General features: G+C 38.6%; 2 protein-coding genes across 6 annotated transcripts; one reads left to right on the top strand and one right to left on the bottom strand.

The window, feature by feature from the left end:
- Window positions 1–2,930: 2,930 nt before the first annotated feature.
- Window positions 2,931–7,689, bottom strand: LOC103702339 (ultraviolet-B receptor UVR8). The gene is made up of 4 exons (XM_008784721.4): window positions 7,260–7,689; window positions 5,426–5,642; window positions 4,468–4,780; window positions 2,931–4,074 (listed from the first exon to the last, which is right to left on the bottom strand). Exons 1-4 carry the CDS (start codon window positions 7,592–7,594, stop codon window positions 3,590–3,592), a joined length of 1,350 nt encoding a protein of 449 aa, XP_008782943.1. The 5' UTR covers window positions 7,595–7,689; the 3' UTR covers window positions 2,931–3,589.
- A 5,569-nt stretch (window positions 7,690–13,258) lies between these two features.
- Window positions 13,259–20,887, top strand: LOC103702340. Of its 5 annotated transcripts, none has more exons than XM_008784722.4 (5): window positions 13,448–13,622; window positions 13,733–13,825; window positions 14,694–15,082; window positions 15,905–17,144; window positions 17,875–20,887. In XM_008784722.4, exons 3-5 carry the CDS (start codon window positions 14,931–14,933, stop codon window positions 20,629–20,631), a joined length of 4,149 nt encoding a protein of 1,382 aa, XP_008782944.2. In that variant the 5' UTR covers window positions 13,448–13,622; window positions 13,733–13,825; window positions 14,694–14,930; the 3' UTR covers window positions 20,632–20,887. The 5 variants fall into 5 exon arrangements, with proteins under 5 accessions (XP_038983898.1, XP_008782944.2, XP_038983897.1 ...); XM_039127969.1 differs by having other exon boundaries at window positions 13,733–14,335; XM_039127970.1 differs by lacking the exons at window positions 13,448–13,622; window positions 13,733–13,825 and adding an exon at window positions 13,259–13,427.
- The last annotated feature ends 1,811 nt before the right edge of the window (window positions 20,888–22,698 follow it).

Here is a 22,698-nt window from a genome sequence, read left to right as displayed (position 1 = left end):
GGGACCTCGGAAGACAAAGACCCTCCTCCTTAGTGGCCCCTCTTGGACAATGACTCCATCCTTTTGTAAATGGAGTTTCGAGGAAACCTCTCCAATGACAGGGAAATGATGAGAGGATTTGCCGTCTCATTGATCCACGTTCATATATAAATAGAATCCGTGATGTGTTATTTCGACAAGTGGAAGGAAAACCTACCATTTGGTCGAGGCCTTGGATCTTTTCAGCGTGTTTCCATTGAGTGACTCCTAATAATCCTGATCAAATCCTAACAAAGGGATGTTACGGCTACTTTTTTTTTGTTTTTTATTACAATTACACTCAGTAGCTATCGGAGGTGGAAAGTTGGTGTCTGACCGCAAGTTGCTGCTTCTCTCTCTCTCTCTCTCTCTCTCTCTCTCTCTCTCTCTCTCCATTGAGGCTTTGTTTCACAGAAGTATGATAAAATGGAGAGAATATGTGGGAGGTCGAAAAATATATAAATGGTCACTTCGAATTTATGTGTCTTAGTTTAACAAGGTCTTAGTCATAGGTCCAGAAATGCTGGAATTGTAGGGATGGGATACAGTTTTCATGAGCTTGCAATCTACAAAATAATTCTTCATTCGTTTACCTGGTAGGCTGAAGAGCTTAAATAAGAAGGCCTCGCCCATCTTCACAACAGACAATGGGCCAAGCTTTGTGCAAGAGCATAAAGCCAACAGTTCTCAGCTGGCCTAGCACATTAAAAATTATGCAGACCAATCCGTCATCCAAGGTCAAAATAGTAGACCATGACTGCACCAACAGCGGGCCGATCAGGGGAACCTCTGGCTAATGTTCTCGCCTGTATCTAAGGAACAAAAATCATATGGGGTGGGTACCAGAGAAGAAATTATAGGGCGGGCTTGTCATGTTTTCCTTATTTAGGTAAATTAGTCATTTAGCAAACCAATATACTATTTAGATAAATCGATATATAATTTCTAAAAGTCATTTAGCAAACCAATTTACTATTTAGATAAATCGATATATAGTTTCTAAAGCATAGTATCCGCCAGTATATAGTACGCGACAGATAATACATATTTAATAAATTAATCATCCAGCAAGTCAATACACATCTCCAAACTAATTGATACATAGTTTTCAGAACATCATGTTCGTCAATACATACTACATAGTCAGGTAATACACATTCATCAACTTTTTGATACATACTGCAAGCTTCTTTAATATACATCCAACAGTAATCAAATACACATCTCGAGATAAATAAATATACACATTTTTCAGACTAGTATACACCACGTAGCTAGGTGATACATGTGAAGCAAATTAGTCATGTAGCCAGTCAATATATACTCTAGATAAATCGATATATAGTTTTTAGAATATAGTATTCATCGGTACTAATACATAATTTTTCTTAAATCATACGGGCTAGGTGTTTTGGGAAGAAATGAACAAAAGATGATTAATGTCCAATGCAAACTCTAAATTATAATTGCTCCAATGCAGACTCTAGTAGAGATGAGACAAGATCGTAAGCCAGGCATTCGTAGGCGACCTTATGTTATGCTCCAGTCCTACAAACAGTGTGGAGGTCATTCAGTCACAGTTGCCTCTTTTCCTCGCAATTACCAATCTCTCAACAACATATGTTGTTGCCACCTAGCTCGTGCTTTTCTTGGGGGCTTAGTTACTTGTTCTGAGGAAGGAAAGCATGGAGATTGTGGAATGGGTGATTGAAAGAGTGATTTGCAGAAGCTATTACAACGTGCACGAATCCAGTTTGCTCTAAGTTTCTGAAGTCAGGATTCATGGCACTGAAAGGTGAGCCCAAGGAGGAGCCCCCATCAGAGCCCAGTCGAGCCATGCCTCCATCAACCATCTGTGTACATAAGAATAAAATTTTGGTTCCTTCTTATTTGTACAAGGAAGGCAGAACACAATTCTTTCCTTGCAAAGCTCTGTTTACATCTTCGTTCCTTGCTTGCACACAGCTTTAGCAGGCCTCTCCAAAGGAGCTTCAAACTCGATGACCAAAAAAGAAATTCAAACTCTAGATGGGGTCTAACCAAGCCTGCATTCGAAGTCTGTCCTTAGATAAAAGTACTCTGCGGCTTAAGCTTGCGCATTGCCTTAGGCAAGAACTAGATCTTAATTTGGATTTGTTTATAGGTTTAATTCCATGAAGATATGGAATTCGAGATAATAACCCATCTATTCTGACAATGTAAGAGTTGTTTGTGGGCATAAAATTTTCATTTCATGATATGCTGGATTTCATATTCGCATTGTAAGATAATAATACATCATTATCCGCATGCATAATCAGATTCTGGAATAATTTTTGATAAATTCTGTATTTATATTCATATTTAGGACAGATGGATATATGTTTATGCATATATATCCAGTGAATACCAGATGCAAAAGCAGATATAATCAGATTACCTGTTTGGAACTATACTCTCTAGACCAGAAAATTTCATGGTGGCAGGCTCTCGCCCAGAAAATTTTTCCTTGATGCAGCACTAGACCATGAAATCATCACATACATTCACAATATTCAGCCATCTTCCCTCTTTACTAGGAGGCTGCAGGCAACAGATGGAGATTGCAAGTTTGTGGCTTCATCCATCTCTTCCCCTTTCTTTTGTTTTTTTGAGTAGAACCCATCTCATATTATTTATAGTCTTCAAGCAACTCGATATGCTAAATATTGTCCTTGGCATTAAAAGAATCGTGCACAAACATTTCATCATTTGCTTCAACCTGTTTTAGCTTTGGATTCACAACACTAGACCCTGGTTAGTTTCTAGGATTTTAAAATAACAGAGATTAAATAATCTAACTGTAATAATTTACCTTCTCCTTATAACAGACTATCAGAAGAATTAAATGCACAATTCCTTGGAAAACTAGCTAAACTGAAGGAAAATAATCAGAACCAAAAGAAGGATTTCCAGATATAGATAGAAATAATCAGATCTTATCCTGTCACAAGTTATATTAAACGAAATTGAGCTAGGTGTCTACACTAGGTGAAAACACAGAAAAGAGAACTATCTTCTGAAGTACAACTTGATGTTAATTATCAGACCAAAACTTGTTTGGTAATTGAGCCCAACAGGCTAAAGCCCTTCGCAATGACAGAATAATTCATGCATTAAGCCAGCTCAGCACAAGCAGCCTCAGCTCTGTGCATGATCATCCCGAATTATTTCCGACAGTATTTGGATCCAGAATCTCCAGAGAAAAAGGAGGCTATAACTGATTTGAGAGCTTCACTGGTTAGTTCGAAGTCATAAAAGGAAAATGCTACAGAAATACTCTTGTTCAAAAGTAGGTTCAATTGTGGGAGATTAATCGCCCAAGTTTCTGGCTTTCAAAACCCAGCTGGAAAATCCAAGTCATGGTTGGACAGGTTTTTTTCAGCCCTGATGCAAACACCATTACCAACATCACCCGCACATTCACTTTATAGCATCCTTTTTGTGTAATCTAAGATTTTCTTCCTTTTTCCTTTACACTTTATTTTTTTTTTCGGGTCTCAGAGGGAAAGTAGACAGTTAATAACCTGGTTGTACTCATGAGCCAATTTCATCATCCAGCAACCAGCAGTAGATTATGGTCGAAGCCAGCCACTGCTTGCAGAACCTTCAACCCATCCAAACACTCCACAAATGCTGGCTCCACCTCATCCACTGAGCTTCCTAAACCAAGTCGGCCATTTCGGCCAGAGCCCCATGCCCAAACCTCCCCCTTTGAAGTGAGAGCAATAGAATGCACACGCCCGGCTGAAACAGACATCAGTTTTTCTCCACTTAGACCTTCAACCATCCCAGGGACATCTTCTCGTCCCTGGCGTCCAAGTTGGTAGCTCTGATTCCATCCCCATGAGATCACACAGGTGCCCCATTCTGTGGCTCCCTGTGATGTAGCCTTACATAGAACTAGAGAGTGACCAAGGCCTGCTGACACAGAGAATGGATGGACATTTATGCTGATTGGCAGCATTTTCGATCCTTCAGTGTTCCTGCCCAGCTGACCATATGTGTTGTCTCCACAGCTCAACAGAGTGCCATTGCCTGAAATTAAATATCAAAACTTAGGGGAACATCTAAACATCTGCAGTAACAATTTTCCCAAAAGTTCATCATTTCCTTTTCACTTAAATGAGAATATGCACAGCTGCATCAGTTCACTTATTAAATAATGACACCATGAACCAGCCTGTGAACCTCAATTTCCTAAGTACTTTTTTCTTTACAGACACATGAGATGGCTGCCCAAAGCATGCAGGCAAAGGAGAGACTATGCATCAAGAAGATGGACTGCAATGGTTCATAGTTGGATTTGAGTTGAAAACTGATAGAGGTATCGAAAAGAAGTAGATAACGATGTTCATAGTTGGATTTGAGTTGAAAACTGATAGAGGTATCGAAAAGAAGTAGATAACGATCTAGGGAATGAATACTCACCGCATAGCACCAGGGAATGATCAAGACCACAGGCCACATCAGAAACTCTAAGAGCACTCAGTTCGTGTACTATGCAGGGCTCCCAGATGATGGGCATATTCTTCTCTTTCTCCATTTTTTCTGCAACTTGTTTCTCGACGAGGTCCAGCAAAGACGCACACTTGTCCCAAGGTTTATGAGAATTTGGAGGTTGTGTAAGTGGTTTATCTAATATTTGCCCCATTTCTCCCAACCTTCCACCTTCTGAGTAACCCCAACCAAATAGTTTTCCATCCTTGCTCTGTGCCAATGCGTGGCCCCATCCAAATGAAACCTGTCCGTTTATGATAAATAGCAATTTAACTGGGAAACAAAATAATCTCCATTCATTGTGAACAATGGAAATATCTGCACTGCATGTAGGTATACAAATCCAGTCTTTGGCTATGACATAAAATATAATAAAAAATAGGGAAAATTACAGAGACACCCCAAACTTGAAGGGGTGTCTCTGTAATTTTCCCTTAAAAATATTTATGAATCTTAGGACATTTGTGCTGCAACTCATGTGATATTAACAGTTCTTTGAAAGTGCAGTCAGAGTCACTGACATAGGGAACAAATGTGATAAATCATCTCTAACAAAGCATGAAGACACAGACTTGACTCAGAAATCAATATTGACAAGTTGGCAAGCAAAAAGAAATAGGTTGTCGAAGTGGAAGTTTGCAGTGTTTACAGACTGAATCACACATCAATAGTACAAAAGGGCTTCACCATTTGTAGTATCACATATTAGAATCAAAATCGTCTCAACCAGAACATTTATTTCTGGACTCTTCTTACAGTTAATCTTTTTTTTTTTTAAAAAAAAAAGGCCCATTGTGTGCACTAACAATACTCTTGACAGAGTGAAGAGATTTTCATTATTTTGAACAAAAACAATGATTTTTCTTTTCTAGAAAGTCAAAATCAGCACCTTTATTATTTCATGCCCTGCTAGTGCCTCAACTTTGGAAGGTCTGGCAGCTTCTATGATACCTTCCCCAAGACCAAGTTGGCCGCGCTTGGATCTTCCCCATACCCATAGAGAACCATCATCTCCAACAGCAGCGGAAACTACACCAGATGCAAATGCAGCTTGAACTCTCACATGATCCAACCCTGCCACCTTTTCTGGTTTGCTCCATGTGTCTCTGTCATTTAAAATCGCAAAAACATAAGAACAGACCCATTGATCTTGGCAACACTGACAGCTTACTTGATATTTCAATTACTGCATCGTCATCGGGAAAAGATGAGTGATTGGTTGAAAACAGCTTTCTATCATTTCAATTTGTAGGGTGCCTGTTCAGCAGTTGATTTGTTTTCACTTGTGAACTGTTCTAATCTGACCAGATGAAAAGTTGTTTTATTGCAGCACTATGCAATAAAAACTTAAATTTTGTTTTATTAGCAAAGACGGTCAGTTTCTTCTGACAGTGAGCTTCTTAGAATTCTTGCAATGGCTCTTATCTAATGGAGGTTTTGCTAATAATTATTTCTTCTGCAAAAGCCCATCCAGTTTAAATCTGGAACTTGACTTTATTCCCTTCAGTTTCAAAATAATAGAGACGTTATCCTGTAAACAAAATGTACAGAAGGGTAAGTTCATAGGTCTAGACTTTAAGCAACTTGGCAGTAACAAATCAACAAAATACCTTCTCTCAAAACAAATCAACAAAATACTTATCAACAACTGACTGTGAATTTTAATCTGGAAGATGGACTAGGTTTCTGCAAAATCTCATTCAATAATCTTAAACCCTCGAACTCGAGTCAGTACTTGAAGAATAGAGAAATTTATTTTGGTCAGTAAGAACACGCCGTGTTCTTAACCATTAATTTTGCAAAACAAGGAAATGCTAAGTAGTTCAAGAAAGAAATAACCTGATATTAATTCCTGGTATATCACATGTGAAGAAATTTTACGAAGGCATTACTCAGCTCAAGTTAAAGGTGTATTGAAAGGTTGGATGTTAAATATACAACTTTTTAGACTCCAGGAAACCCTGCAAACTTCAAGAGGAATAATAAAATTCACCTTGCAAGATCATTAATCACAGATAGCTAGCATCCAATAGAATTACCAGAAATTCCAATGGTACCAAATTGTCGCCAACTTAGGCAAATTCTCTCTTAAAAAACAAAGAATAAAGAAGAAAATACACGAACTTAAAAAAGTATAAAAAATCCGCAGCCACGGGAGGGGCCATTGGACCAAGACAGCTTTCCAAGCCATCACTAGGAAGGTAAGCCACCCAAATTAGTACCACTACCCAAAAATTAGAACTTCAAATATATTTGAAAAAAACTTTCGAAATCAGATAAAAGCCATTGATCAAATAATTACTGAACAAATTCCAGAACTAAAAGGCATTTTACCAGAATTTTATTCTTATTTGGAACAATAGCAAAGATCATAAAAAAGAACCTTGGACACTAAAGATAGAACGATTCCAAGCCAGCAACATTAAACTGCAGAGAGAGTTTATTACTGAACAAATTCCAGAACCAAAAGGCCTTTTACCAGAATTTAATTTTTATTTGGAACAATAGCAAAGATCATAAAAAAAAAAAAAAAACTTGGACACAAAAGATAGAACGATTCCAAGCCAGCATCATTAAACTGCAGAGGGAGTTTAATTGGCCAACCAAATCTCCCCCAAGAAACAGAAAACAATTGCCCTAAGCACATCCCTAGAACATATTTGAAGGATTGGCCATTTCCCAAAAGGGGCGAAATCAAGCTATAAAGGAGGTTAAGGAAGGACCTTGGAGCAGCGGCGCCCCTCCCGAGCTGGCCCTCCTCGTTCCGCCCCCAAGCCCACACCTCGCCGTCGGTGGTCACGGCAAGGGAGTGGTAGTGCCCGGCGGCGACGCCGGCGATGCGGGAGGGGAGGGAGGGGACCTTGGTGGGCTCGTAGGCGTCGGCGAGCGGGAAGGGGAGCCCGAGGGCTCCGTTGCTGTTGTCGCCGAAGCTCCAAACGGATGCCTCCGGTGGCGAAGCCTCGGCGGCGGCGGAGTAGGATCTGGCGGCGGATTTGGGAAGAGAGAAGGCGCGGAGGAGGAGGAGGCGGAGAGAGGGCGTTCGCGGTGGAGACGGCATCGGGGAGAGAGGCTAGGGCGGTGGTCACAAGGGAGTCCCCTCGGTCGGTCCATGTAAGAAAAGTTACGTGGGATGCAGGTGATCGTCAGAAAGAGCGAATGGACGGACTCCTTGTAAACGCCGTTATCAGGTTATTCAGGTTACGGTGGTCCTCCATACTTGCCATGTACTTCGGAATAGTTATCGTATCCCGTTGAATCTTGCGATGCCTTTGTAAAGTCTTAAAGCTCGAATGGAGGGGCGTTGCCTGTACTTTGTAGGGCACCACGGGACGGAGAGCTTCCACGCTAACCATATTTTTCGAGAAGCCAATAAGATTATGGATTGGATAGTTGTTTATATGGCCAGTCATTCCGGCAGTATCTTATGGACGGGAGATGGAGAGTTGCCCTGAGCACTCTGAAGCATTTTATTTTCTGACTTTATTGAGTGTATCCGTACTCGTCAGGTATGATCTACCTGCTTTAGCCCAAAAAAAAAAAAAATGAAGGGCACTAACAGCAAATGGGTTAGGTTAGACAAAACATCCCAAGTGCTGGTCTGGCTGGGTATCATATTAGTTGATTAGATTGGATCTGACTTAGATCTATGAAAAAAGTTTTTGATTGATAGAATATCTACGATGCTAAGCTGACTCAGTTTCATATTCGAGTCATAATTTTGGATCCAAACCTAACTCATTAATTGGTCTGATCGAATCGAGCTAGATCCATTGAAAGAATTTTAGACTCAACAGTTTATTTAAGTCAAATTGGAATTAAGTCACACAAGACCCAATCCAAAGTATTCACGTTTGGGTTGAGTTCGTTTTGCAATTTGAACCAAGCTTCTAACTATTCTTTTATAACTAAAATATAATAATTGAGAACTAAATATAAAATTATTAAAAAAAATTAAATAAAATAGAAGGAAGCAACTTAAACTTCAGTTTTTATTCAAAAACTTTTAGTTTCAATGAAGTAAGTAGTTATTCTTAAATTTACAAACTACACTTTTTAATACACAAACTTCACAAGCATTATAAATAGAATCCACCAAAATAAATAAATAAAATTAATATGTAAATATAATGGAGTAAAAATAGGTGAAAAGATATATAGTTGTTCAGATTAAAAAAAGATAAATTAATTTAAACAAAAATTTATTCAATGAATTGGGAAAAATATTGAGAGTTAAAAAGAAGAAGATTTATGTGATTTGGGTTCTTAGGTTGGAACAGATCAAGTTCGGGTCTAGTTAGATCCATTTTTTATTGGCCCAAATTAGCTTTGGACAATATGCACGCTCAATTGGGTCAGGTCGAGTTGAAATATATAAGATCTAAATTCAATTTGAAATTTAGATCATATCTAATTTTTGAATCTGATCCAACCCATAGTTAGCGGAATTTAACAGATCAAATCCACATATTTAGAAAGCAAACATGTGAAACAACGAAAAAAATATGTCAGCAAAGAATAAAATAGCATGATAAGATCAAATCAGAGCCGTTCTTTTGTTCTTCATATGCTCCGTGTAAACGAGTTCAGCCAAATGAAGGCCCTGAGACCATTATAACAGCCATTATTTTAAATAATCATGAATCATTAGGAGTTGCTGAAATAAAAAAACGTCGACTCAGTGGTGACTGTAACTCGGTGGCACGGATTTCGGGGTTTGGTGTATAAACTTAGCCCAAATTGAACTCGATCTCGCCCCCCAAGGGTTAAAACTAGGGAAATCAACTTTCCAGGGTAATCAGCGAATCTCTGATAATGGGACTGGCCGACTTCCACACCTGCCACGTGGGTTTCAAAATTCGTGAGCCCCTATGGAGGGAAAATTATATTCTATACAGTATGCACCGTATGATCGTACACGCTCCCCATCACAACATCTAATTTCTTCAATAATGTATCGATATGAGCACCTGATAAATGGAACTCAGAAATAAGCGTGTTTGTGCTATGTTTGAATGATTAAAATTTTCTAAGTAATATTTGATTTTGGTATTTTATAAAAATCCAACATCACTAAATAAAAAATATTTACTGAACACATAAATATATTATAATAAAAATATTGATATATTTATTACTAATATATTTCATAAAAATATATTTTCAGTCCTATAAATTATTAATTCTACAAAAGTATATTAATTGTTATTATAGATTAATATTTTTATTTATATATATAGTATATTATTTTTTGAATACATATATTTATTTTGATTAAAAAATAAAAAAATAGAAGTAATATATCAAATAATTTTATTATAAAATATAAAGTACAATAATATATGTCTAGTGTAATTTAAAATTATCATTGAATGATAATATGATAATAATATAATTAATAATATAATATAATATATCATAAATATTACATGTAAAATATTAATATAATATAATATAATATCATTTATAATATCTATATAAATTATTCGTGGTATATTAATATATATTTTTGTTGGACTAAAGGACATTTTTTTAAAAAAATCAACCCAAGTTCACCTCTTTGGGGGTGAATTTTTGCCCAAAAACTCTCTGCCTTGGTCTTTGCATGTGACCTCTTTTTCACCTCCTTGTCGTCCACCTCATGGTTGGTTTCCTTAGTGGGCAAAGCCACATGTATATGTTGGAATTTTGATAAAAAAATGGAAGAAATATTTTTTATTAAATTATAAAAATTCTCTTGAGATTGAGAATAAATTATACTTTAATAGTTCGAAAAATTTATGCTTATTCTTTTTAGATCTATTTTCATCCAACATTTTAATTTATAGCTTAACGAAAAAGTTAGTGAGATCGTTAATCTTAAATGAGACTCGAATGTCACATTAAAAAAATAAAAAATAATCAAAATAATCTTAAGTTTCATAATAGCTATCTAAGAAATTAAAAAAATATGCGCATTCTTCTTTCCGCCAAAAGACAATTTTGATTTTTTTTACATAAATCAAAACAACTCCCTCTCGAGGGGGGTTTCCGAATTTAGTCCCACATCGACCGAGTAGCGGAAAGGTCTGTCCCTTATAATGAGGAGGCTTAAGCCTTTCCTCTCGAGGGTCCTTTTGTGGAACAAAACCATGAGGGGCGTTGGCGGGTGACCCCTGTGCGAGCTTCGCGCCCAAAGACATGTGCGCTCCCTGCGCGAGCTCCGCGCCAGCAGGGCATCCCAAAACGGACAATACCTCGGGAGGGACACAGTCGCTTTCGCTGCTCGAATCGGTGAGGGGCTATGCTGGTGACGGGGTGCAAATCCCGCATCAATTAACACCGTAAATTTAATTTAATATAGGCGTAGGTTTTATTAACATGTAATTTTAGAGGAGTTTTTATAATTCTATTTTTTTTACTTAACGGTGACGGTAACGTGCTTGCCCACTTCGAGGAACACCCGGGTGTTTCTGAAACGGTCGGTACCATCGAGGGCATATGAATTTTGGTGGGGTTTTTTTTTCTTCTCTCTAGTGAACACCACGTACGCAGTGGGACCCTTGGAGGATTGCCACGTGGAACAGGAATGTAGCAGGCTTTCATCCGCAATGGAGATGCCTTATTTTTTTAATTGAATATTTTATTTTATCTTCTATACGAATATATCTTTATTAGATTGTTTCAACAAATTTAATTTTATTAAAACAAAAAAAAGGTGAAAAAATAGTTCCAAAATAAAAGAGACGCACCGAGCAACCACACCATTGTGGTGAAAAGGCGGAGCCACTTTTAGATGCATCTCTGATGTAAATAAAAAGGATGAGGAATCCGCAAGATTCAGTTGCTCAAGGGGAAAAAAAAAAAAGAAAAAAAAAGGAAAAGAAAAGAAGAAATCTTTATTGGGGAATGACGAAACCCGTTAGCTTCACCTTTTCCTATGCATCAAAGTTTCTCGCCACCCATTAAGCAGATATTGTCCCTCGGCATCCAAAATTTCATATCTAATAATATTTTATATTGTTCTATTGTGCTATATGAGCATGACTTACATATAAGATAGTTTGAGAGTAAAGTAACGAAAGAGTTTCAAATTGGACCCAGTAGGATTGCATAATTTTTTATATAAATAGAGTTAAAAATATGTATTATGCATAATTTTTATATAAATTGAGTTAAAAATATGTATTGCATAATTTATATGCATAAAAGATGTTGTTCAAGAAACTGTTTTGATTACATCAACATGAGGAACCAATTAACCTTGCAACTTGGCAAGGATAACAGCGACAACGATAATGAAGGAGTTGCAATTTATATGTGCAGTATGATTTGTTGGGTTATGCTCCACATCTAGATTATGCTTTTCTATTTTGTGTTATAACCTAAATTTTTCTTCGTCATGCTCATGTCCAGTTAAATTTATCAGAGCCTTTCTTATTTTTTTTTTTTTCTTATAGTTTGTCTCATCTATCTTTCTGTAATAAAATCTTTATGATCAATTAAAATATAAAAATTATTTTATTAAATATTATATATCTATATATTAGTTTTTCAAAAAATTTTCTAATAAAAAAATTTATTTTTGCGAAGCAAACGAATCCTTCCGGATTTTAAATTACCTCACACCGATGGCCCCCATGCGACCATACGTACTTCCTGCATCCAGATGCAATCCGTGATCTAGCTGGACGTTACTAGATTTTTTGAAGTAAAACGGTAAAAGTAGATTCTCCGTCACAGAGGGGACATGTGGACCCAAATCTACCGTCCGCGTGCGCTACCGACAAAATGGGTTCCACTTCCATGTGAGAATGCCCTTACAAGGTTTGCCTAATTACAAATGAACCTTGAATTTTTTTTCTTGGCAGTTCAAACCCTCCAATTTAGATTGTGCTCTCACAAGAAATTTAAACCTTATCAAATATGTGGGGACTCTAAGCTCATGCCAGAATCATCCATGGATACTCTTATTATTCACTTTCTAGGGCAGCATTATTAACTTTTTAGCTGTATTTTTTTTATTGGTATGAGTCAAGAAAAATTTGTACATAATAATATAATGTTGTAAACCTATCTATAATGTTCTTTGTTGCTCATCGATTTTTTTAAAAAAATATTGAAGAATTTTCTTTCATTTTTTTGATCTTTGATCCTTTATCAATCGTGCAAAGCCGGTTACTGCTACGCAAGTCTCCAAAAAAAATATTATATATGAAAGCGGTAAATTAGATAGTAAGTGAAAACCAGCTTGCACATCCATAATTTATGAAATTCTAAGAATTAAGATTATGACTATTGAGATGAGACTATATGAAAATTTATTTTACGTGTTGATGATTAATATTTTTAGTCATAAAAATTATAGGACTATAATATGCTTTTACTTTTCTTCGGAGGCATGGTATTGTTTAAAAGTCACATCATTTTTTTCCTAAGACATATTATTCTTAATCTCAACCAAAATATTTGATGTGTATCAGCATCAGACTTCTATATATACTATTTTGATATACATCTCTTGTGTGATTCATTATTAAGAAACTCTTCTCGCCAAAAAAAAAGAAAAAAACAAACATACAAATTATTCATCATGACCAGGGGAAGGAAGGAAGGGTATGCTCATAGTTTAACTGAAAGGTAAGGCTAAAGCCTAAAAGCACCCTCCCCAAATAACACGACACCAAAGAAAATAAAGCTGAGAACAAAAAGGGAACAGAGTAGAAGAGCAAGGGGACGAAGAAAAAGAACAAAAAAAAAAAAAAAAGCTCATAGAGCAGGTATGGGATAGGACAGCTCCTGAAAACCCCTCATTTCCCCTCCCATCTTCCTCCTTTCCCCCTCTTTTGTTTGGGTTACTGTTTAATGTACGATATTCTGCTTTTGGTGGAGAGCCAGATGCCTTTGATGTGCGAGTGAGTGGGTGGTGTCTTCTTTTCCCCAATATTTGCTCTCTCTCTCTCTCTCTCTCTCTCTCTCTCTTCTCTTCTGTCAAACCCATCTTCCCCTCCTCTAGTCTCCTTTCGGCACCCGAAGAGACACTATGATCTCATCCTCCTCTTTTCCGAGCGTCTCCTCTCTTTTTCAATCCAGCTGTAGTTCGTGACGGGGTAAGGATAAGAAGCAGGAGATTCCTAGGGGTTGATTTTGTGGTTATTTTTCTTGGGTCCTTTTCCCCTTCATTTCTTCCTCTTACTTTTTTTTCTTCTTCTTTTTCTAGATAAAAATACAGGAAATCCTTTAGACCTCTCTTGCAGAACAAAGGCATAGGATTCTTCTTGTGTTACTGCGTCCAGCTAATAGCAGCATCCAGGTCCGAGTGGGCTCTCTCTCTTCCCCTTCTTTCTTATCCTCCTCTATCTTTTCTTGGATCCAGGAGTTATATGGGGTCGTTAGTATCTTCTAAGAGGGAATCTAGGATGGGTGTCTTAGATTTGCTTAAGATTATGCCTATGCGGCGTATTTCGTTCGAGTGTCGTCTGAATATAACTCCATTTTCAGAATAACCCCCTCTTCTTCTGCACATGCACCGGTACGAAGCCATCGAAACGAAGTTGAAATCTAAATCTCTTGCGATTCCATTGCCTCTTCCCCCTCCTTATGCTCTCTGCTCTGTCTCTACTTCTTTGTGCGTGCAGCCTATAAGCCTTTTGGCCTTGTTCCTAACAAAACTGGCCAGGGAGTTATATGATTTGCTTCGGGCTTATGGGCTTGTTCTTGCCTCTTCCGGCCCCTGTCTCTCGTTCGCTCTCCTTCATTCGGTTCTGCATCGTTTTCTTTGTCGCATAAACCGATATTTCATGTGATGGCATTTATGTGGCTGGTATATTTTTTCCGTTCCTCTCTCTGATTTCTTCCTCCTGATCTTTTGGGTTAGCTATTTTAGTTTCCGGATCAGTTTGCTCCCAAGTTCTATTTGCACTTATGGATTCCTTCGCATTTTTGGCCACATAAAATAACACTCCTTTGCTTTCAACTTCCGAAGGAGTCCGATCCAACTCCATCGGTTTCCAAGTCCTCAAATCTCTCCCAAGTCTTCTGGCTGCATCAAATGATGTTCTAGAACGGACCCTCCATCTTCCTTTCCTGGCTTCATATTCTTCTTCTTCTTCCCCTTGGAAAATATCTGCTTAATTTCTTCGTGTATGCAGTCTAATTTCTATTTCACTGATCTTTTGCAGGCATCAAATCAGGTGAGGGTAGGAGGAAAAGAAAGGTGGTCTGGTTCGCTGTGGGGTTTGGTGCTCTCATATATAGCTTGTCCTTTTTTTTTTTTGAGGGGCTGCTGTTTGGAGCTGAAGTCCTTGGTTGGTTATGCTGGAGGCCAAGCATAAGAGCAGGCCCAGTTGCAGTAAGCCTCTTGGGGCTAATACTGTTGTAATTTCGAGTAGCAGGAAAAAGGAGGCCGCCTTCCTCAGATGTTATCCATTGAAAACCTCTCAGACTCCTCGGTTCCCTGCAAGGCTTCAGCACTGAAAAGTGATGAGAGGGCTTCTAGTACGCTTGCCTTCCAAGAGGCAGCAGATCCTATAGGCCTTGCTGAGACCCAGCCCCCTCATTTTTCTATAAGGTAATTACTACTGTTCTCTTCTCTTACCACATAAAAAGCCTTGTCATGTTATGGACTCTTCCTTCCATATGAGAGAATCTTATACTAGCTAGGACCGATCCGATCAGAAGCTGAGTTGGTGTCCTTCTGCAAGACTTAAATTGCCTTTGTTTTCCTCATATCTCGGTTCATCTCTTGGCAAAGGGGCTAAATTTTATCCGGGTTTGTGCTTTCAGGGCTTTTATTCTTCATGTCGTTCATGGTTTCTGAGAACTCCTTGCGAGAACCCTTTTTTCTTGAGTTCCATCAGAAGCAGCTTATGGTGGCTACTGTTTGCCAATCCAAAAAAAAAAAAAGGAAATTTTTTATTTTGAACTTTCCATATCTTTTTGCTCCCAATTCACAGATCCGTCTGAGTCGAATTGTTGATTTCTATCGTGATTTCATGTCTTCTCCTTTGAGATTGGAAGCGTATGGTATTGGTTGCTAGAATTTTGATGAATCCTTCGCTTCTCCTCCGGATGCGTCTGTCCTTTGCTTATGGTTCTGATTCTCCATTCATGTCTCTTAAATTTTAGTGTTGAAAAGTATGCTTCTTTCTTAATGGTGCGACCAATTTGGTGGGCCTACCGATCGTGCGATCCACGTTCAGTTCCGTGGTTTATTTGGATTTCCAATAATACAAGTTTACATGTGATAAGGTTTTAGATAATTCATAGTAAAAGTTTGCTTGAAATTTCTGAAGCAAAAAAGAGGGAGATGAATATGATTTTTGGATATTTGTGTTAATTTTATAAGCAAAGTTATGAGATTGATGCAGAAGATTTGTGGTTTGTGCTGCAGGGATTATGTTTCCACTTCGCGGAGCAAAGACGTTGCGAAGAATTGGCCTTTTCCTCTCAAACTTTTGCAGCTTTGCTTGGAGTATGGTGTTAATGATATATTGCCACCTTTTGAACCGCCTGATTTGGTGAGAGGCCAGTGCTGCAGAAGAGGAGTAGAATTCGAGCATCCAATCGCATGTTCGCATGGTGAACAAATCTCAACAGAGGTCAAATCACTTGAAACTAAAGATATTGGTCCAATTGATGAGGAACCTGATAGCATCAAGCATGAATTCTGTTTGCCTCCAGATCAGTTGGTTGTAGAGTGTTCGGATCAAGCTCAGCACTTATTATCGAAGTCTAGAAAATCTAAGGTCGATCGTGGAATCCTTTCAGATGATGAACTGATAGGTGTTGAAGCTGAACCAGTCTCCACCATTACGAGTCACGATCAGATCGAGAGAATCTCAGGTCAGATCGGCGAGCTTCCTTGCACAGGAAATGTAAACAAAAGTGCCTCAGAAGTGTCATCAGAATTAGAGGTCGAGGAACCTCCTTTACTGCCGGAGAAGCTTGAAGTCAGATGTGAACCATCAGAGAAGAAGAGCAGGTTAATTGTAAAATCGAGCAGCACATCCGAGACCATCCGGGTGGAAGATATAGCATCCACTTCCAGCACTGTTTCAGATCCCATGGCTTCAAAGGTTTGCCCTGTTTGTAAGACATTCACATCCACATCAAACACCACTTTGAATGCTCACATCGATCAGTGCCTCTCTGAGGAGTCTAATACTAAGCAGGTCGTGACCAAGCTTTCAAAACTCAAAGTGAAACCAAGGAAGAAAAGGTTGATGGTGGATATCTATACGACTGCACCCCACTGCACGATCGAAGACCTTGATAGAAGGAATGGCACAAACTGGGCGGTAGATTTAGCTTTGGTGGCACCAACCACTGAGGTTAGCAGTGAAATCAAAAGACCAAAGCTGTCGATATCAGGTGCTGCAAATGATGGAAATGAAGGGGCTGTTTATGTTGATTCGAATGGGATGAAGCTTCGGATTATATCTAAGTTCAATGATGTACCACCAGTGAATTCAAAGGAGAATTGTAAGCTGAGGAAGCATGTGAAAGGCATTAGAGCAGACAGGAGTTCTTTGATCAGCAAGAAAAAATGTTTCAAATCGAAGTACTCAAAGTGTATGAAAACTAATCAACAGAAAAAAAGATTGTGCTCATTCAAGCTGTTTATAGGCAAGGTATGGTACATTAGTTTTTCCTTTTTTTTAAGTACATGCAGTACAACATGTTGCTAAATATGAGCAAACCTAGATTGAAGCAAGCCTTATCCTTTTGTTGAACTCATGATGAAGCAACATAGTGCAGCTGTTTGGTCTCCCAAAACCAGTAGAATGTGGTCCGTAGGAAAACTTTGATTTAGAAATTCTGTCGTCTGGAACATAACAAATTTATCCTTCAATATGTGTTTGTCTTTCTTTCTTTTTTAGAGCGTTATAATATTTCTGTCAGATTTTTCAAAATCTGGAATTAAACTAGCAAAAGACACTGATTCTGAATCATGAAATGACCAGGATCTTTTCTTTTTTTTTTTTTGAAAAAAAAAATGTTGGCTGATATTTGATCTGACTATTAGCTAATAAGCCATGAATGTGACTGCTTGACCCTGCATTGCGGGTCTCAATATAGTTACAATATTTTCATGTCCATGATATCATGCACCTTGCTTATGCTTACTATTCAACTTTTTCTTATTTTGAGAGGTTTTAGCCTTGCAACTCTGGTAGCATTTTGCTCTCATAACGTCCTTTTTATATGGATACTTCTTATGAAGTTAAATAGTAAACAATTTTGGTACCTCGGCATAGCTTTACTTATTTGTTTGAGTTGTTTTGGTCTTTCATTTTTGTAGCATGATATCAGATGTGATAGCATGAGTATCTCAATCTCCTTTTACTTTTTGCCAACCAGACTCCAGCGACACAAATTGGAGATTGCCATTCAAATACTTATGACGACAAGGAAGAATCCCTATCATGCATATTAAATGCTGAAGACGAGGTCAAGAGTTGTGGTCCTGGAACATTAAGACAGTGGGTATGCTCTAAACGCTCGGGTCCCTCGAGAAAACTCTACAAGAAAGGCACCCACAAAAGCATGGAAAGCACTGTGCCCAGCAGTCTGGACACTTCTGTGGAAGGTAATCAGCTGGATCCAGGTAATCCTTCTGTTGTTAAAAGCCATATTCTGAAACTTTCAAGGTCATCTGAAGTCTTGGCCTCTTCTCCAAAAACCAAAAGAGTGGATGTTCTATCCAATTCTGTCCATGCCACTCATAATTGGAAGACAAGACCTCCAGAACTGCCTGAATCGAATTCTATAATATCTCCTGAAAACACTTCTTTGGCTAGTGGCCTTATGCTGAAACCATCAAGATCATCTGGGAATTTTGTTTCCTCACCAAGAAGCAAAAGAGAAGAGATACAGTTGGGTACCATACAGAAGTCTGATAATTCTTCTGGCATTAATACAATACCTTCTGAGTGCTGTAATCCCTTGATTAAAACCAGAAAAAGGTTGATGTCAAAGAAGAATGTTTTGCTAGGAAAATCATCCTCTTTGGTAGAGAGCAAAGGTGATGAAGGCGAGAAAAGATTGACCATTAAGAAGTTCCGTAAGCATAGATCCATATTAGTCACTGGTAAACGGAGAGGAAAGTTACCATCTGACATCAACAAAGGACTGCATGGTTCTACTGAAGATTTTGGCCTTGATCATTCTCCTAGAGCTAACGAGACGAGCAGTGCCCATCAACTCAATTTATCTGAGAACTTAACAATCTCCAGAGTTCGAGAATCTGAACAAGAAAGAGAAGGCTTCTGTGCAATGGTTAAGCAGGAGCATACTAAAAAGAGATTGCATTTGGGAGCTAGAGCTGACTGCTGTGTTTCTGACTTTGAAGCTTCAGATATGCAGTGTGAGCCGCCCTTGGGCTGTGAGTATGCTGCAAATGAGCCTTCCATGGATAAAGCTGTTGATGAACGTGGTGGCAGTGAAAATCTAATTATTCAACATTTGACACCAGCTTCCAGTCCCAGATTGAACCCATGGCCATCTGAGCAAGAACATGGAGAATCTTTCTGTAGATCTGAAGCACCTGTGGAAGGTGGACTGAATGATGAGCAAGTCGTGCAATGCGATGATTTTACCAGCAACAAAATCATCAACAAAAATATTGAACGGGCGGCCGAGGAGGGAAACTTATGCATAGTTAAGCAATCAGAAGACCAAATAAGTACTTCCATCAAAGTGTCTTCTACTTGTTTGATTGTCCCTATGGACATGGTTCTTGGGTTTCCTCAGGAGAATTCATCAATACCCATGGTAAGGACGACGTCAAGTCAAGATCATTATTTGGCTGGTGGTATAGAAACATCTGGTTCTCCTGCTCCAGCTTCCTCAAACATCATCTTTCCCTTTTCTCCAGAACTTTCCCAGTCAAAAGATACCGCTGCAAAACAATGTGTGAAAGATGCTGCTGACCAAGATAAGTTGAGCTCAAGCTTGTTAAATAACTCAGAATTGCCATCCGTTGCAAGCACCAGAGGAACTGAAGGAATGAAGGTGAGAAGAAATCAAGAAGTTAAGGCAATTGCAGCAGCAAAGGAACCTAAAAAATTGTCAGATGATCAACCTTGCTATTGCTCTCGCAGGGAAAGCCTTTCACAAGAATCTCCTCAGCCCTTGAGACAAAGTATCATGACTAATTCAATGTTTCCTTCAAAAGGAAAGCAGATTGTATCCAACTTGCTCATTAGGCCAACCATCTGCTCGTCTTCTAGTGCTTTTCATTGTTTGAAAACTGGTGAAATGTCCGCCCGCACCCTGGAGTCACCAACTGAAGCCATTTCAACAGAAGTTTCTTCAGATTTTGCTTCTAAACTCCCACCAGGGAGTGATTTTGGGTCGCCAAACTCATATTCTCAGGCTCAGGGTCAGGCCACTTCCAATCCAATATTCAGGCTGATGGGTAAGGATCTGGTTGTGAAAAATGATGAGTTGGCACAACTTCCTAAAGTTCTTCCTTCTGATTCGGACTACACCTCAACAATGAAATGTCTACCTCTTGGATTTACTTCCACCAACACTGGCTTGAGCAAGGTTAGCTTCTCATACGAACAACATCAAATTCCAAGAGGCTGTGCGACCCGCACCCAGGATTCATCAAAAGCTAAGCAGCAGGTAAGTGGCTTTGCGGGGGTTCCTTCAATAAAGTCTCAGCAGAAGAGAGGAAAGAAACTCCGTTGTCCTCTGCCATGTAGCATAGAGACAACAGCTGCATCTCAACATCACCAAAAGCCTACTTCTTCTGCTCAAGCTCTCTACAGAGATGTAATTGTAATCGATGATTCTCCTGAAGTTGAGGTTGAACCGAGCAGAAGCCTACCTAGTCCAGCACTAGCTTTGCCACCAGCTTTTCCAGGTTCCAATCTTATTCCTCCAAGGCCTTTCTCCTGCTTCCCGCCAAAGAGCCCATATGTGTCGAGAGAAGTCCTAGGAATTGTCAGGCCTTCCTACTCGATGTCACACCCAATGGCTAATGCTTATACCCCAGTGAAGCATGATAACACTTCAGAAGGCTCGGTCCCTCGCAGCTCTTATATGTTCCAATCAACTTCAACAGCCCATCTGACACCATCATTGTGCTATAGCCGGACCTTGCAATGAAACTATCTGATAATGGTTGAAAATTATCTGGGACTCGGGAGGCTTACATTTTGCTTAAAATTGGCAATGAAGCCAGGACCTTCTCTTTTGTACACAGACTGATTGGTCATTGAGATGCAGTATGCATGACCTGCGCTGAAATCATGACAGTGGAAACACTGAATTCTGGAGTTCTGTAATTGTTTGAAGTTCTAATGGGACTGTCTTTTCAAAAGCATGAAAAATGATATCAAATGTTGTCATTGCCTTTCCGGAATGCCGGTCTTCATCTTGTTTAGAGTGTGTTTTATGTGTAAGCTCAGAATAATCCATGAATCCGATCGGTTTCTTCACTGAATGAAAAAAGATGTCTTCCATATGGTTTTTTTAAAGAAATCCGTAGGACTTTCTGTTTAGGAAACACTGCTTAATTGAGGACTACGCCAGTCCTTTTTTTTCATTTTTTTGAAATTTACAGCGCATGAAGTAATAAATAAGGGCTTGTGGTAGTAACTGTGTACAAATATCGAGGTTATCAGAGCATGCTTGAAGTAGTCTCAGAGGCAGCTTCTCTCTTTAGAGAGCAGGCGATGCAGGAAAATGGTCTTGTGAAAAGAATTTTAGTTGTAATCATGGCAGATAAATTGCATTTTAACTTATTCAGTTAGTCCTTGAATCCTTCCTTGGTGTTCATTCTTTTCTTTTTAAGTTCTCAGCTATTTTAACTACCATCCTTTTCAAATGATTTGTAGCATTTGAAAAAGAAAAAATTGTCCAAGTTGCTCTCCTTGGTATGGTGCCTGAGCTAAATAGTTTTGGATGCATGCAGGTTCACACAATACCTGATTTTATGTGAGGATAATTTAGAAAGTAAAATATATCCCCGTTATCGTGAACTGTCTCACATTTATACGCAAAATAAGATTAGTAATACAATATCTTAATGCATGCAAAACAAAAAACAACAATTTTTATAAATTGAAAGTGAAGTTATCAAGGTGGAAGATGTTTAATGGTAATTTTAGCAAACTCTTCACTAAATAGCAGTATAGATTATCAGCTGGCTTTCTCCCATTCTCATTGGATGCAATTCTGATAATATAGCGAATATAATTATTTGAAATATAGTATATATGATTCTAACAACTTAACCAATTGGTATTGTCATCAAAGCCTTATATTTTCACTAAATGACACTATAGATATTAGCTGGCCTCTTGGCAACCTTACCAGATGCAGGTTCAGGGTTATATTTGATGTGCTTGTGTTAAATCATACTATTCTCTATATCTCTTTTATTTATATCAACTCCATAAATTGAGCCGCTAGATTTTGGGTTGAGGTCGGACTCCACTCGTGGTCGGTTGAAATCGAGATAGAAGGCAGAATCAATCTGCAAAGAAATCTATTATTGGAAGGTTTTCGATAGGAGACTCTCCAATGCTTAGATAAGAGATCTAGAGCAATAATAAAAAAAAGAAAGAATGAGTGAAAAAGAGTAGTATATTATTCGTATAAGATGAGAGCAGTGTTACCTGGTTTAGTAAGATCTGTCATAATTATACAATAATAGTTGATTGCATATTAGCAGCATGATAACGTTCCACATAATTAGCATGCGGCAATAATCAAATCGATCGTGCATTTACTGTTGTACAAACATGACAATCGATCCTTATCGCACTTAGCAGAATAATATGTCGGTTTATTTTGAAATTATTCATCTCGATTATAGCCGAGAAAAACGAGAGCGGCACAATGTCGGGACGACCAATGTCCTCCCCATCAAGCCGTTTGGCATCTCTTTTCTCAACGCTTTTGCTAAAGAGAGGTTTTGTTTATAAATTATAACACCTCATGTGACCGTTAATGATGGCAATTGAATACAACGGCACCCCGTCGGCAAGTCTGAACTCTGAACCAACGAAGGCGTTCTTACCAGGTAATTCTCAAGCTCTTATATCGCCGTTTTCACTTCCCCGTCCTCGTGCTAGCTTTTATGAGCGCGTTATGGTAAATAGGAACGTATGACCTCACAGAGAGAGAGAGAGAGAGAGAGAGGGAGAGAGGGAGAGAGATTTATGGGAA

This window comes from Phoenix dactylifera, chromosome 7 (assembly GCF_009389715.1).
Source record: "Phoenix dactylifera cultivar Barhee BC4 chromosome 7, palm_55x_up_171113_PBpolish2nd_filt_p, whole genome shotgun sequence".
NCBI lineage: Eukaryota > Viridiplantae > Streptophyta > Magnoliopsida > Arecales > Arecaceae > Phoenix > Phoenix dactylifera.
The sequence above is the reverse complement of the archived record's forward strand: the minus strand, read 5'-3'. Positions and strand labels throughout refer to the sequence as shown.

Excerpts from the sequence above, each read along its gene's own strand:
- LOC103702339 (XM_008784721.4), bottom strand. The coding sequence starts at position 7,594 with ATGCCGTCTCCACCGCGAACGCCCTCTCTCCGCCTCCTCCTCCTCCGC. Across the intron at positions 5,643-7,259 it reads AGGGGCGCCGCTGCTCCAAG|AGACACATGGAGCAAACCAG; the intron begins GTCCTTCCTTAA and ends TTTAAATGACAG. Across the intron at positions 4,781-5,425 it reads CAGGGCATGAAATAATAAAG|GTTTCATTTGGATGGGGCCA; the intron begins GTGCTGATTTTG and ends ATAAACGGACAG.
- LOC103702340 (XM_039127970.1), top strand. The coding sequence starts at position 14,931 with ATGTTATCCATTGAAAACCTCTCAGACTCCTCGGTTCCCTGCAAGGCT. Across the intron at positions 15,083-15,904 it reads CCCCCTCATTTTTCTATAAG|GGATTATGTTTCCACTTCGC; the intron begins GTAATTACTACT and ends TTTGTGCTGCAG. Across the intron at positions 17,145-17,874 it reads TCAAGCTGTTTATAGGCAAG|ACTCCAGCGACACAAATTGG; the intron begins GTATGGTACATT and ends TTTGCCAACCAG.